Source organism: Leptonotus elevatus, chromosome 21 (assembly GCF_054856555.1).
Source record: "Leptonotus elevatus isolate MCC_2025b chromosome 21, RoL_Lele_1.0, whole genome shotgun sequence".
Classification (NCBI taxonomy): domain Eukaryota; kingdom Metazoa; phylum Chordata; class Actinopteri; order Syngnathiformes; family Syngnathidae; genus Leptonotus; species Leptonotus elevatus.
Genome location: NC_141259.1, coordinates 9,795,885 through 9,809,824, shown reverse-complemented (window position 1 = coordinate 9,809,824; position 13,940 = coordinate 9,795,885). Strand labels below are relative to the sequence as shown.

The 13,940-nt window shown below is 39.5% G+C and overlaps 1 protein-coding gene across 1 annotated transcript in view; it reads right to left on the bottom strand.

Annotated features, from left to right (window-relative positions):
• Window positions 1–11,656, bottom strand: part of tgfbr1b (transforming growth factor, beta receptor 1 b) — a 32,583-nt gene extending 20,927 nt beyond the window's left edge. Inside the window, exon 1 of the mRNA XM_086065752.1 lies at window positions 11,560–11,656. Within this exon, the coding sequence (XP_085921878.1) occupies window positions 11,560–11,623 (64 nt within the window). The 5' untranslated portion in view covers window positions 11,624–11,656. The remainder of the gene's footprint in view (window positions 1–11,559) is intronic.
• Window positions 11,657–13,940: the final 2,284 nt, after the last annotated feature.

The following is a 13,940-nucleotide window of genomic DNA, read 5'->3' as shown; positions in this document are numbered from 1 at the left end:
AGAGATGTGAGCAAACCGACATAAACACTAGTCACCAAGCAGAGATAGCCCGAGGGAAGATGGATGCCATGAAGCAGTTGCATAATCAAGCAGTTGCATTCTAATGTATTACTACCTTATTTCTCCATTTTAATTTGAAAATTGCTAGTATACTGCAGTGTACTGTATAGCGGTAGTTAGATGACATTAATTTTATATTGAAGGTGGGGGAAACTAGCAAAAAAAAAAAAAAATCATAATCACAAATAGCCGCATTTTCAATTCACACGCATTTAGCACATGAAGTACATAAATCATATGACCCGCTCACACTTTTCTATTCATGGGTGCTTATGGCCCTTTACTACTACTATTTTGTCTTTTCCACATGAACAATTTAACAGTGTGAACATTGTGGTAGCCAGGCAACAATGGAACCTAAAGCAGCTGAACCACATTTATCTCTACATCCTCGAGTAGTAAAAAGCTAAGTGGGGCTTCTCTTAAAATCTCTCCCTTCTGCCACATCAAGCTTTCATCACAGCTTTTCTATGCCTGTCTTAAGTGACTCATGCGACATCGCCTTTTGCCAACAATGCAGGGGAAAAAGATGATGACCAACCGTGACAGTGGAGGTTCACTGTACACCATTGACGAAAAAACAGTAGATAGGTGTGAATGTTGACACTTTGTTGTTTCATACTGAAGAGAGAAACCGCTCACGCTTGAAAGTTGGACGTCCCTGAGGATGTTATACAGTGACTACCTCCTTTATATTAACTTTCGGCAAGTAAAACTGATATGATGAAGCAATGTCATGTTGCTGCTGTCGTCAATTATTGATGAGTGAATTGATTAATGTGCAATAAGTATTAATCACTATTGGTGGAAAATTGTACATGCTAAGGTATGCAGCTCTTCCAATTTGATCGAGTAAAACATAAAGCAAGTATCACAAATATTAAATACAAATATTCTTACTGTGTGACTGCTAAGTAGCACAGCACAGCTGCAGTGAGACGCATCGATAATCGAATGGAATTGACTATATGCCACGCACGTCCCGTTGTACAAATTCCGCCAGCTCGATTTTTTCTGCTATGTCTGTCTCCAGGCAAAATGACTGCATTTTTCACAAGATCACTTTAAGACATACCGAAGATTTCACGGAACATAAATTCGTACCACTGAAGCAAATTCATCCACGTCAGCTGCCAGGAAGGACAAATAATAAAATTCATAACCATAAAAGGTAAGCTTCTGATGTTAGCCAAACTGTAGCATAGTGCTTATGTTTGTTGACACTAGCTTAGCAACTAGTGCTAATGTTACGCCGATGATGGTTGACGCACGTCATCGTATTGATTTTGAGACCAAGTAAATCAAACGCAGTTGCTCGAGTTACCAAAATAAAAACTGAGGACTTTGTGGATACCGGGTTTTTTTTCTCCATGACAAACAAATCTTGTTTCCTCTGTAGTCACCCATTTAGTGACTCATGGGAATCATCATTTGGCAAGGAATGCTTCCGGCTCAAGACTTCCTGTGGCAATTACTGCTGGCTCCACCCAGCAAAACCAACCTTCTTCTTTCTTGACATAACACACAGTTCCTAAAAGCAGATTGATTTTCCTCTAGAGTTCCACACTCACCGTCCTATAGATCATATAAAAGGTTTTGAGGGCATGACATTTTTCAGCTTGCTGTATTGGGTTGCGGTGTGAGAAGTGGAATTTTGGGGCAGAACAGCAGTAAATGGATAAGCTGTCACAACTTAATGACTAGGTAATCAACTTTAAAATTATTCCATTAGTCTTAAACCAGTTTAAGGAAATTTCAAGGGGTTAAATTGTCCATAATTTTAGTTTTCAAACTATAACTTTGCTTTTTGTGCATGTTTGTGTGTTTTTTTTGTTTAGGTGACTGCTAATATTCTTGTAGTATACGACGGATATCCATGATTAAATTTAGGTTACTATCATATTGATATTTATATTTTCAAACAATTTAATCTCTGATCAACTAATAAATTACCATAAATGGTGTATGTTTAAGAACTGACAATGAATGAACAAATGGAGTCTGTGCTAGCCCTTACAACATTCACTGTTCCGGGACAATTAACTTATAATATAGAATGTTCGAAACATTTCGCTTGCTGAATGGAAGAATTAAGACTTAGGGTGAAATAATGTATCTAGCACCAACCCTTGATTTTTTTATTTAATTGACTAAGCGGTGTGTATCAATAATTTTGTCCACTCATCAATAAACCTAATGCCCCTCTGACCAACAGCAGTTTGTCTCCAGAATCCCTTCGAGGCTCTTGAAATTAAAAGCAAGAACCACGCAGTAGAGTGGGAGAGATAAAAAAAAAAGTGGCTCTAGTTTCATATTTCATGAATCAATATGAATTTAATTCTGCCAAACCTTTTAACAATATCGTTACACAAGCAGTACGAGGGCCAACACAAAGCCTTAAATAATCCGAGGCAGTAACCGAATTACCTCTGAATCAATGTTGCGCTCGGTCCAGTCATTGTTGAAGAAGTCACAAGTTTATTTTGAAGCTTGGCAAGACGAATTAGGGCGATTACGCATCAGCACGCTCACAAATACCAAATTTCTAACACAAACAAGACAAAGGCAGACGAGGTATTGACAATGTTCTTAGTGAGACAAAAGGGAAAATTGATAGCAGCATGATTCTGTATGACTGTGGCATCCCAGAACAGATTTTGTTTAAAAGTGTTGTTGTTGTTTTTTTCCAAATAAGACTGTAGTTTGTTTTGAAGAAGAAAATAAGTTCCCGGGAGAATGGCAAGGAGAGACGTGTCAGGGGCACATAGTCCTCTTTCAAGCCTCAAAAAACTTAAAAGCCCAATTTTGACAGGAGGCACGTAAAAAGAATTTTAAATGTTCAATGCTTTGCTTCCCTGGGATCTGCAAGAAGTGCAACGTATGGCATTTCAAACACCTAATCCTAAATTGAACACCATTCCCTGCTGTACTCTCGCCCAGCTCGCATCACAGCCACCTAATTCTTTGGGTGTAGAAACCAATGTACCTCATTTCCTTTAGGGCAGAAACCAAATTTTCCTAGACCTCATAACAATGGGGATCTCAATTTTGATCAGAATAATTGCGATTATTACCTCAGATGGCAATTACTGTCGTAAACGTCAATGGAAGTCCATCCATAGACGCTGTGCAGCACTCAGCAATGTCAATGGAGGACTCGTTGGATCCAAGTTGTGTCTTTGAGTAGTTCGTGCGAGCTTGTTGTCCAACCCCCCCCCCCCCCCATCTCATTCCTGCCCCCCCCCCCCCATCTCATTCCTGCGATCATTCATGGGAGGGAATGAGTGTGTGGGCAAGCTAACGCATTCCCCCCTTTCTTCCAGCAAGACCTTTCACCTTTGAGAGTCATTTCCATAGGTCAAGGCCCCACAAACCGCAACCTCCCCGCCCCCTGCCACCGTTCCATTATGGCCAGCTCTTTTGTCTACACCAGATGTGCTCTTGCAAAATCTTGACTGTGCGGGGCAAAAAGAGGAGACCAGCTATCTGCCCACTGAATTGTTTGTCCTTACTAGAGCCAAAGCTGAGCAGGGTGGCGTAAACTAAATCGTGTCTCACACTATAAGGGGGGGGGGGGGTCAGAGGACCAGATACTGTCCTTGACACCAGGTAACTGGAAATCAGTTGTGTGTTTTAGTCGTATTCACCGTGTTATGTCGTTATTGCTAGCAGCAACATATTTTGCAACACGTCTTTCAGGAAACCGCGGCGAGGTGCACCTGCTATACCATTACAGATGAAACCACATCAGATTTATGTGAGGTTTTTTTTGTTAACTAAACAAAGACAAGGGTAAGGACGGCCATAGAGATGGAGAATGGGAGGGGAATCGGGCCGTACATCTGCCTGAAGGGCTCCTCTGATGAATATGTAGCAGTTTGATCAAAAGGTTAAACGGCAAAAGCCCCGACAGCTGCAAGAATCTACACATACGAGTCAAAAACATTTCCATGACAAATAACACGATTCCAAATATTGTTTTCTTTTTCACTTTTTAGAACAGCTGATTGCACATATCAGATTTGACATCCACAATGCTGATCATACACACCAAAAGACAGGGCAATTGAGGCTATGTTGCGTCAGCCACAGCTTAAATGCGTGCCGAATCCACAAAAAAAAATGGAGTTTAATTTATTACGTTGTTGTGACTTCATGGGGGAAATGTATGCTAATTTTTTTTTTTAACAGTCCTCTGATCAAATCGGACAAAATTGACTAGAAAAAAAACCCTAAGTGGCCACTGTGCCCCAATTAGCCGCAGGTTGAACCATCCACTTAAGACAAATAAATGCTTCCATCAACTTCCCAAGGGAAAAAAAACAATAAAAACGCAGTAACTCCCAATTACAGTACCTTATTATAGATTGTTCACACAATGTCCTTAAAAAGAGCTAACTAAAGGGGTGGAGGAACTGAAAATGAATGTTTTTGTACCAATTACCAGTAATGCATTTCAATGATCAAATAAGGTGTTGATAAATTGCTATTTACATGCTTGTTTGTTTAAATATATCCTCAGCAGTTATGTAATGTTTCATTAACGAAATATACTAGGGGTGCACCGATTGATTGGCCAGCCGATTTATCGGCCCCGATTTCCTTCATTTGGGAAGATCGGTGATCGGGAGATCCCTTCAAAATAAACCGATCTCATCTCCCTCCTTGGAGGTCTAAAAAAGTCAGCCACTGTCCTCTTCTGCTGAGATGATGAATTTTCATTTTTATTTGGGAGAACTACTTCATGTGCAGTTAAAACAACCCGTTTGTATTATTTCATAGCTATCGTTCAATGTTTTCCACTAAAACTAAACTGGAACACTGAAGGTGTATGCTGGTTGTTATGGGGAAGAAAAAAAAAATCGGGATCGGCAGGTCAGACTTTTTAAAAGATCGGGAATCGGTGATCAGCCAGAAAATTATGATCGGTGCACCCATAAAATATACCCCCCCGTGTTAATCACACATTATGCAATTTCTACTGTTAGAAACAAATCAACAAATTTTGATATAATTTTCCAATATTTGAATAATGCATTAATTCCTTAAAAGTTGTTGTTGTGATTTGGTCATCTGAACTCCGAATACAACTAGTAATAATTATACATGAAACAAAACTATCCGTAGTAGAGCTGCTCAGACAGAACATATTTACAAATGAGTCTCTGATGAGTGTCTGCCAATGGGATACATTGACTCATCAGTCTCGGCAAATGTCTATTACTGACAGGCTTTGTGGTGTCTGTGAGCTTGTCTGCAAGCTGTGGACAATCGGCAAAATGACAAGCAGCAACTTGAATTTAGTCATATGTGGGGGGGGGGGGGGGGGGTAATGAGTGAATTCACTCTTCACTCAGGCTGGATTTCTCGATAAGCACAAAATATATTTACTCAAGGTTAGCTTATTTTACTTCATATGTATCATATTTCAGGTTATAATGATCAGAAACGGGGTTTCCAATTTCCATGATCTTGCATTCATTGAACACCACTCAAATGAAAGTTTGCTGTTAGTTAAATAGATCACTGTCATCTTATTAACTACGAGTAATATTTGTGAGATCTCAGTGCATAGGGGTTCGTGATTTGAATAATCATTCATTTAGAATTTTGTCATAAATATTTTCCATGCAATGTTGAAAAGGATGCGCCTTTTATGTTTTATAGAAATTGGAGTACACTTTCTTTTCTTTTTTTTTAATGGAGAGGCCTCAAAAGGAATTCTGGTGACAAATCAGTCCCATTAGTCAGCCGGTAAATATTATTAGTATAATATATTGCTGCAGCCCTTCCTAATATCTCTTACTCTGTACCCAATCTGACAAAGAAAATGTATTTCCCCCCTTCACAATTAGACTCGAGATTCGCCGTTCTCTTCATAAAAAGAGCAAAGTGAGGCCGTTACTCATTAACGCTTTGCTGCCTCTGAATCGAATGGCTGGTGGCACAGCTACAACCCCTTAAATTAGTTGCGGTTCCTTGGGCCAGGACAACGGACATCCAGGGTCACATGAATGCTTTGCATTTCTCTGCTGCTCGTACCGACGCTGGCAGCCCACAAAACAACATGACACAGACAGACAGGCAGGAGAGGAAGGACAGCACACGGTGCGGGATAACGTAAACTCTAACAATCGATTCAGGAGAATCAGCTGAATATTTGGAGGGTCTATATAAAAGACGAAAACGAAACACTCACATGGTATTATGAGTAACAATTATACATTCAAAACTTGAGCTACAGGTAACTATTAGGGGTGTTAAAAAAAAATCGGATTCGACAATATATCGCGATCTTACAGTGCACAATTCTCGAATCGATTTTTAAACAATTTTTTTAATGGAAATATTCAACAAAATGTCTTAGGGTTCACACTTTAAGCATGGAAGAATGTTCTATAAATGGAACATTAAGCCTTAATATTTGATTTCAGTGCTGTTCAAACATGAAACAGACTGCAACCAGTTCGTTAAATACAGTTATAAGCCTGAAGTTTCAGATATACATTTTCATGCAAATCTTACAGTGTATATGTAAAAGTTTACTGATTAGTATTTTCTAAATTTGAGTTTAAAAAAAGAAGAAGAAAAAAAATCGCAATAATCTATTTATAGATTTGTATCGGGATTAATCAGCATCGAATCGTGACCTATGAATCGTGATACGGATCGAATTGCCAGGTACTACGCAATTCACACCCCTAGTAACTATAATTTAAAAAATAATCATTATTATGTCTTGTATTGAGTCTCCTCGCCAGAATGTACGACAGCTCCCGCTGTGAAAAACACCCGTCATTCATTTCAATGACATCTTTCTCGTTTTTGACAGGTAGATCCACGGCGTAGTAGTGGTTTCAGAAGTGGAGGGAACAAATCGTTCAGGTTTTAATCAGATTATCATCACCTGCTTGTATTCAGCTGCTCCTCTTCACAGAGGCCAAATAACAATAGTGTCAATCTGGCCGAGTTAAAACAAAATGACGCCAAGGCATTAGTAGCCAGATAATTAAAGGCCCAATGGCAACACTGAACACAAAAATTCAATTAAACATTGTTGTTGTGTACAAGCTTATTTATTACACAGAAAATGGAAAGGAAGCAAGAACGTTCTGAACCGTTTTTATTATTATTTAATTATTTATTTTTAAAGGCCACATCATTTGTTCCATCCTCTCAAATATGAAAGTGTTCTAATTTCCAAAGACCTCCATGAAAGCAAGCAAAGTATTTTTTGTATTTTAACCATACGTTGAGGGACATCAGCTGAAAACGGATGAACGTTTCTGCCTATTTGCTGACATAACATGTTTCATGTCAAAAACTAACCCAGACATTAACAAACAAAGAGCGCCTGTTTAAATTTTGGAGAAAAATGTTTTCTTTCTTCAGGACTGCGATTAACACATGAGACTAGGATCAGTAATTGACAAATAAATGGTGTTCATAACCATACAGTCGTGTGACAACAACGATACGTAACGTTTGTATCAGATGCGGTGAGGCAAAAGCCCCACACAATTTAAGATTAACAGTTACACCAGCATCTTTTTACTAATTGCCAGAGGTTTTCTAGCATGTAAAACTAGGAGGCGGCCATCTTTCCCCCGAAAAGCTCCGACATCGTAATTTTTTTTATCTGACCATCATTTTTAACTGCAATTGGGGTAAAAGCCCGGGCGAATTTCACCCAGCAAAAGATCTCGTTTGATGTGCAAGTGTAACAACACCACCGTCTCTGCTGTTGTTTTCGTGCTGGAAGGAAGAAAGCTAGCTACATTCGGATCATTAACCGGGGAACACCTGGCCGGTGGCCCAGGAATCGTTTAAGGCCATGTCAGTTTTTTGATACAAGCACCCAATTTTGCAAGAACAGATTCCCAAACTCGAGAAAATGGACTTGGCAGGTCCAGATCTGAGAAATGATCTCCCAGAATTTAGAGAGAGAGTTGCGCTCAACATTTCACACGCAAATGCTTAATGGGGTTGACAACACAAGGTGCTGGATCGAAAATAATAATCAAGTAGCTATATCTAAGACAGTAAGCGCTAACGTTACCACAACTGTGGCACAAGAGCTTTCTTTTTTCTTTGTCTTTCCCCTTCCCCCATCTATGATGAATGCCTCTCATTACAATCACGGACGTGAGAAACACTACGAATAACTTGCATACTGCGAAACAGCAATCCAATCAAATTGACGTTGATTGACTTCATCGTCGGGTAAAATGGACACAACACACTTGGTCTCACATCCGTCCAATCTGTTAACCTTTGCACAGAGGTTAAACGAATCATCTAAACCGGCCCCTGACAGTCATTAGCGCGCGAGGTGATGAAGAATAATCCATGGCCAGAACTGCACAAAATCCTTATTTTGTTTTGCCAGTCGACTCCATCCTAGACATTTTCATCCCCAATCAACTTCCAAGTGATTAAACGCGCCTACATATAGAAGTGACTTCTCTACTACACTTGAACTCCCAATTAATTGGCGTTCATTATTAGCTGTTCTTTGAGGATTCCGAGCCACTTGGTCAGAACCACAGAAACGTGACAAAGCATCTCGGTCAGATAATTAGCTCGTTAAATAGAGTTGAAATGACCATCTGGTTGTTTTTAGGTTACTCGTCCGATTCATAGGCTAACGGTAAACTGTCACTGCCAGAGCTCAAACTAGAGTGACAACGTCCTTAATATCGATGCATTAATATTGGGCTGTCACTATTGATTCCTTTTAGAATCAATTATTCCATCAAGTAATCATGCAAACGGATCATTAACATTTGATTTATCGTTTATTTGGTATTATTTCTTGATTAAAAAAACAACAATTAAGCAATGTCGACGTACTCAGTCACCAACCTTTTGAAGCTGATTTAGTTATGGGCTTGATCCGTTTTTCAAAGTAAAAGCAGTTTGCAAATATCTTATTTTGATTAATAGACAATTCGGCTGCTTTCATGATGGATGACAGAAATCAGAGAATAATTGCTGTTTAGAGTCTGAACTCAGCGGATTTAGACAAATACAAATTTAAGTTAAACAAGGCTCTAAACGATTACTAAAATAGTTGTCGACTAATTTGATAATTTATTACATTGTCCATTAATCTTAATGCTTCCACATTAATGGTTTAATTATTTAGTATGCAAATGTTCCTCTGTATATCGCTGCTACTTGAAAATGGAAATACGATTACTGTAGCCGATTACTCGAATAAAGGATGGGATAAATCGGTAGAATAACTGCAGCCCTATATGTCAGAAGATAAAAGTATGTCTCTGCCAACACTTTTCCTCTGTCATCTTCTAAAGGCAAAAAGTTTTGCTTCATTTTAGTCTTATTTAGTTTACACGACCCAATTGGTAACTTGTATGGCAGACTGCAAAAAATCATATATATATGATGTTGAGAGTTTCAACTTGAAACTGTTGACATTTTAACTTCAATTTGGACCTTCCGGCCCCTCAATGGAATCTCACGAGCGGTAGCAACGCCGAAGCCAAGATAACCTTCCAAACAGATCCCCCCAAACATCCTCACTCGTCATGAACTTATTTATTATTCTGGAAAGGGGGCGAGGGGAGGATCATGTGATGTTGAACAGACAAATGAGCCCGGGGGGGGGGGGGGGGGGGTGCGAGGCTGAGGGAGAAGAGGGTGACAGGGAACAAGGACACAGCCTATTAGGTGGGAACTATTAGGATGCGATTCGCAATAGTGACACCACCTAATTTAACCCACTGCCAGTGTTTGGATGTGTGTGGCTGTGAGTGTGCGTGCGTGCGTGCGTGAAAAAAAAAAAAAAGCCACACAGAAGTGTAAAGACAAGCGTAAGCCTTTATGTTGCTTGTAACAGGCGCGTAAGCTGCAGGGGCATGTTTCTCTCTTTTCAGGATCAGTAAAAGACATGAAATTTGCTTTAAATGAATGGTAACATACACAGCTATTCATTTCATATATACATTTGGATGTAAAAAAAATAATAATAATGTAACGTAAAAGGGTTCAGCTCCCTTTTACAACGGCCCCCGCGCCATGACAATCCAATTGCAGGACAAAGAATGTGGAATTTGCTCCCTTTCCGCGTGTCCCAAAGCCAACATATCAATTCGATAACCGCCCCTAATTCTGAGGCGGCGGGGTGTTATGTGAGGACACCGCTCCGCTTTTAGCATGGGGAGGATGTGACCAGCCCCCATGGATGCTGTGCGTGAAAAGCATGCGCCCTCCACTCATGATCGGGCTCCCATGCTTCTCTACACAAAGGAAAGACACACAAAGAAAACGCTTGAGTCAATAGAAAAGCTCACAATCGGATGTTCCGAAGATAGAATCTCTCTTTTTTTTTTGGGTGCACATTAACTAATGAAACTAGCCAATCAGCAAATATACTGAAAATGGGTGTGTTACATGGCAACAATTGTGGATGCGGACAAATCGGTGATGGGTGGCATTTAAATCTGTTGAGTATTATTTGGATGGTGGTTAACGCCCTAATTAAGCCCTCTCGAACTTATTTCACATATTTATTTCTTCTTATTGCATTGAGCGTGCACTGTTCAATTGCAACCGCAGTCAGTTTCCATCCAGCGCTGAAATGTCAAATTCCAGAGCAGCAAATTGGGTGGTATGAGTAATAAAGCACATTACTGAGCACATGTATGTCAACTGGGCGGATCAACTAAGGTTAATAAAGAAACCGTGTCATTATTTTTGACCACATAATAAATCGGAACTACAACGACGCATTCAACTTCAATAAATAAATAAATAAACAAAACAACCATTGTGTACCAGCGACTAGTACATAATGATAATAAACTCACACAAGCTTCATATATCTACCGCTCAAACTTCCAGGTGTTTAAGCAAAACTGGATTCATAAACCTCAAATTAAGAAACGAGTCAGGAATGTCAACAAGTGCATCTCTCCAACAATGTCGCATCGAACTATAACGGTAAACTTAAGGGAGCGATGACATTTCATCCCATGGGGGTAATTTGTTCAAATATTTGCCCCGGGCACTTTACAAAATACACGTTCCTTCCACAACGTAAATGAACAACCAAAGCTTGACAAATAAGCAAACATCCAGCAGGGCGATGCGGCCAACTTTGCGTTTGAGGAACTGGACACACTCCGGACGTACTTCTTTGCAACAGCCCGAACCCAAAAAGAGGCAGCAAGGAAAAGCTTACAAAGGAAACAGCAACTTCCACCAAGAGCTTTTCTCGTTGCCCCGTAAATCCAAGGGTGACTTTTAGCACCTCGTTTCTTTTTTTTTACCCCCTCCAGACAATAAACATTCCACAGACAGGCAGCAGCAGGATAGCCGCCGACCATGCGCCATCTTAGTTTGACACACTCCGCTTCTTGGGGTTTCTTAAACAAAGAGATTTTCCGCCCGAACTCGTTGCCGGCAACAGTGTAACTGAGTGGAAACGTGGAGAACAACGAGAACAAGTAGATATAGTAGGTTAAGAGTAGTTACCGTTATTTTCCTGTATCCTTGTTAAAGAAAGCAGGACGAGGAAAAAGCATGGTATTGTATCCATCGTGGCTACGGACCAGACTGGCACTCGAGTGCTAACTTCTCCACGCGCTGCGAACGGTGAGCGCTGAGTGGTTGATAGAGCTGCAGGTCCCGCCTACAAAATCAGAAGACTGGAGCTGATTGGTAAAACGGGCTGAACAGTGCCACCCATTAACAAAAAAAAAAGAACAAAATCACTCTTACAATCACTGTAAACAAATACTGGAACTATTCAACACTGTAAAGTACTGTAATGTTTTTTTTTTAAGTTGACATTTTAAAACAAATAAATTAAATATAATTGTTTTGTTATCACAACGAGTCCGTTTTAGTTTCACTATCATGACTAACTTGTTGTTACAGTGAACCACAATATGGTCATAAAGTGCACTATCCATTCTTTTTTAACACCATTTATCTGTGTATAAGGTTTTACCCCTCCCACACGCTTTGAACACATTTAAACATATTAAAACACACTTTTTAAAGTATCCCTATCCTTTTGCCTCATGCTGTGTATTTGTCACTCCCTGCAAAATTGACTTGTACAACAAAAGAGAATTAAACACAATATATTTAAACACCAAAATGCTTAACCAAACCATTGCATTTCATCTTGACGAAAGCTGCCTAGCGTAATGCTAGCATATAATGCAAAATGCTATAAACGAGCTAACAGAAATTAGCATGTTCCATAATCAGAAACAACTCCTACAGTAATTTAACATACTCAGCAGCAATAAATCTTCTTTCTGACTTTTGAGTTGATCAAAGTTGTGACTTTTGGACAAGACATTGATTAAATTCAAGCAGGCAAATAAATGTGTGTACCTGCAAGATGTGATGTTATTTTAGCCATGACAATATAAAAAAAAAAATAATAATCCAAAACAAAACAAAGCTCTGCAGTCTGCACACAATCGACATAGAAGAGATAGGCGACATTCGCATAATTTTGAAGACAGTGTCACAGTGGCTTTGAACGAGGGAACATAACGTAACGATAATATCAACAAACAACACGGATAATATTCTTCCTGCTGCTCTCTTTTGATTAGATTTCGTCAATCACATGCTGTGGCTGCGCCCGCGTGAGTCGTCCATATGTCAGTCTCTAAAAATGCACACACACACACACACTTCATAGCTGATAGTATTCTCAAACAAAGACATCCCTCGTATTGTCCTAAAGGTTGTAACCCTTCCCTTTGTCCACTCACATATACTCCCATCCCATCTGCAGTCTGGGGCTGTCACAGAACCCGTGCCCCCATCCCCCACATCACCACCTTCGCACGCTCTCTGTGGACAATGTGACAGAGATTGATGGCGGGCCATTATTTGATGTCCAGCTGAACCTTGCACAGCAAACCGCGCATGCACATACACATGTTCACAAGCTAATGGAGGCTTGTACACGCGTATGCGGGGTTCATTACACCCAACTCGTCTCAAAACAAGAAAAGACTACACTGTAATATAAAAAGGGACATTTGGAATAATGACTATTCCAAACCTAATCGCCCATTTTAATGTCATAAACAAGAAGCAGGACATTACTGTGTTGCACAACTAGCTAGCGTCCCCCATTGTTTTCTTCGGAAGATATCTTAAAATTCAATTTTGACGTAAACACAGACTGCATTAGCAACAATGTGTTATAATTGTTATCTTGGACTACCCCACATAATGCAATTATTGCTATCTTGTCTATACTACCGCAATTAAAAAAAATAAAAAAATGTTATTCATTGTTTTCACTCTCGCTGTCAAGGGGGTCTCTCAAGGTTCCGTATTGGGCCCAATGTTGTTTATTTTGTATATTAATGACATGTGCAAAGTATCCACGCAACTGAAATGTACATTACTTGCTGATGACACCATTTTTATCTTTTTTTTACTCCGACAAAAATGTAGACCAGTTAGTTGACACTATGAAAACTGAAATGCACAAATTACAGTTACGGTTTGAACAAAACAAACTTTCACTAAAAATATATATTTTTGGGTAACAGAAGAACTAATACTGATCTAAGAGTAGAGATGAAAGTGGTTGGTATAGAAAGAGTGAATGAAATGAAATGTCTTGGGATTCTAATTGATAGCAAACTAAGGTGGAAGATCTCTAAAAGTATATCAGTAATAAATAGAGCTAAACACATCACTTCGGACTCTTTGCTGTACGTTAGTTCTACCGCATTTAAATGTATTGTATTGAGGTCTGGGGGTGTAGTTACAGTAGTACCACAACGTTTTTGTTACCGATGTCAACTGGGAGATGTTGCCTGAACTAAACACAAATTAATGAATGATTGACGAAAAACGAGCCTATTGTATGA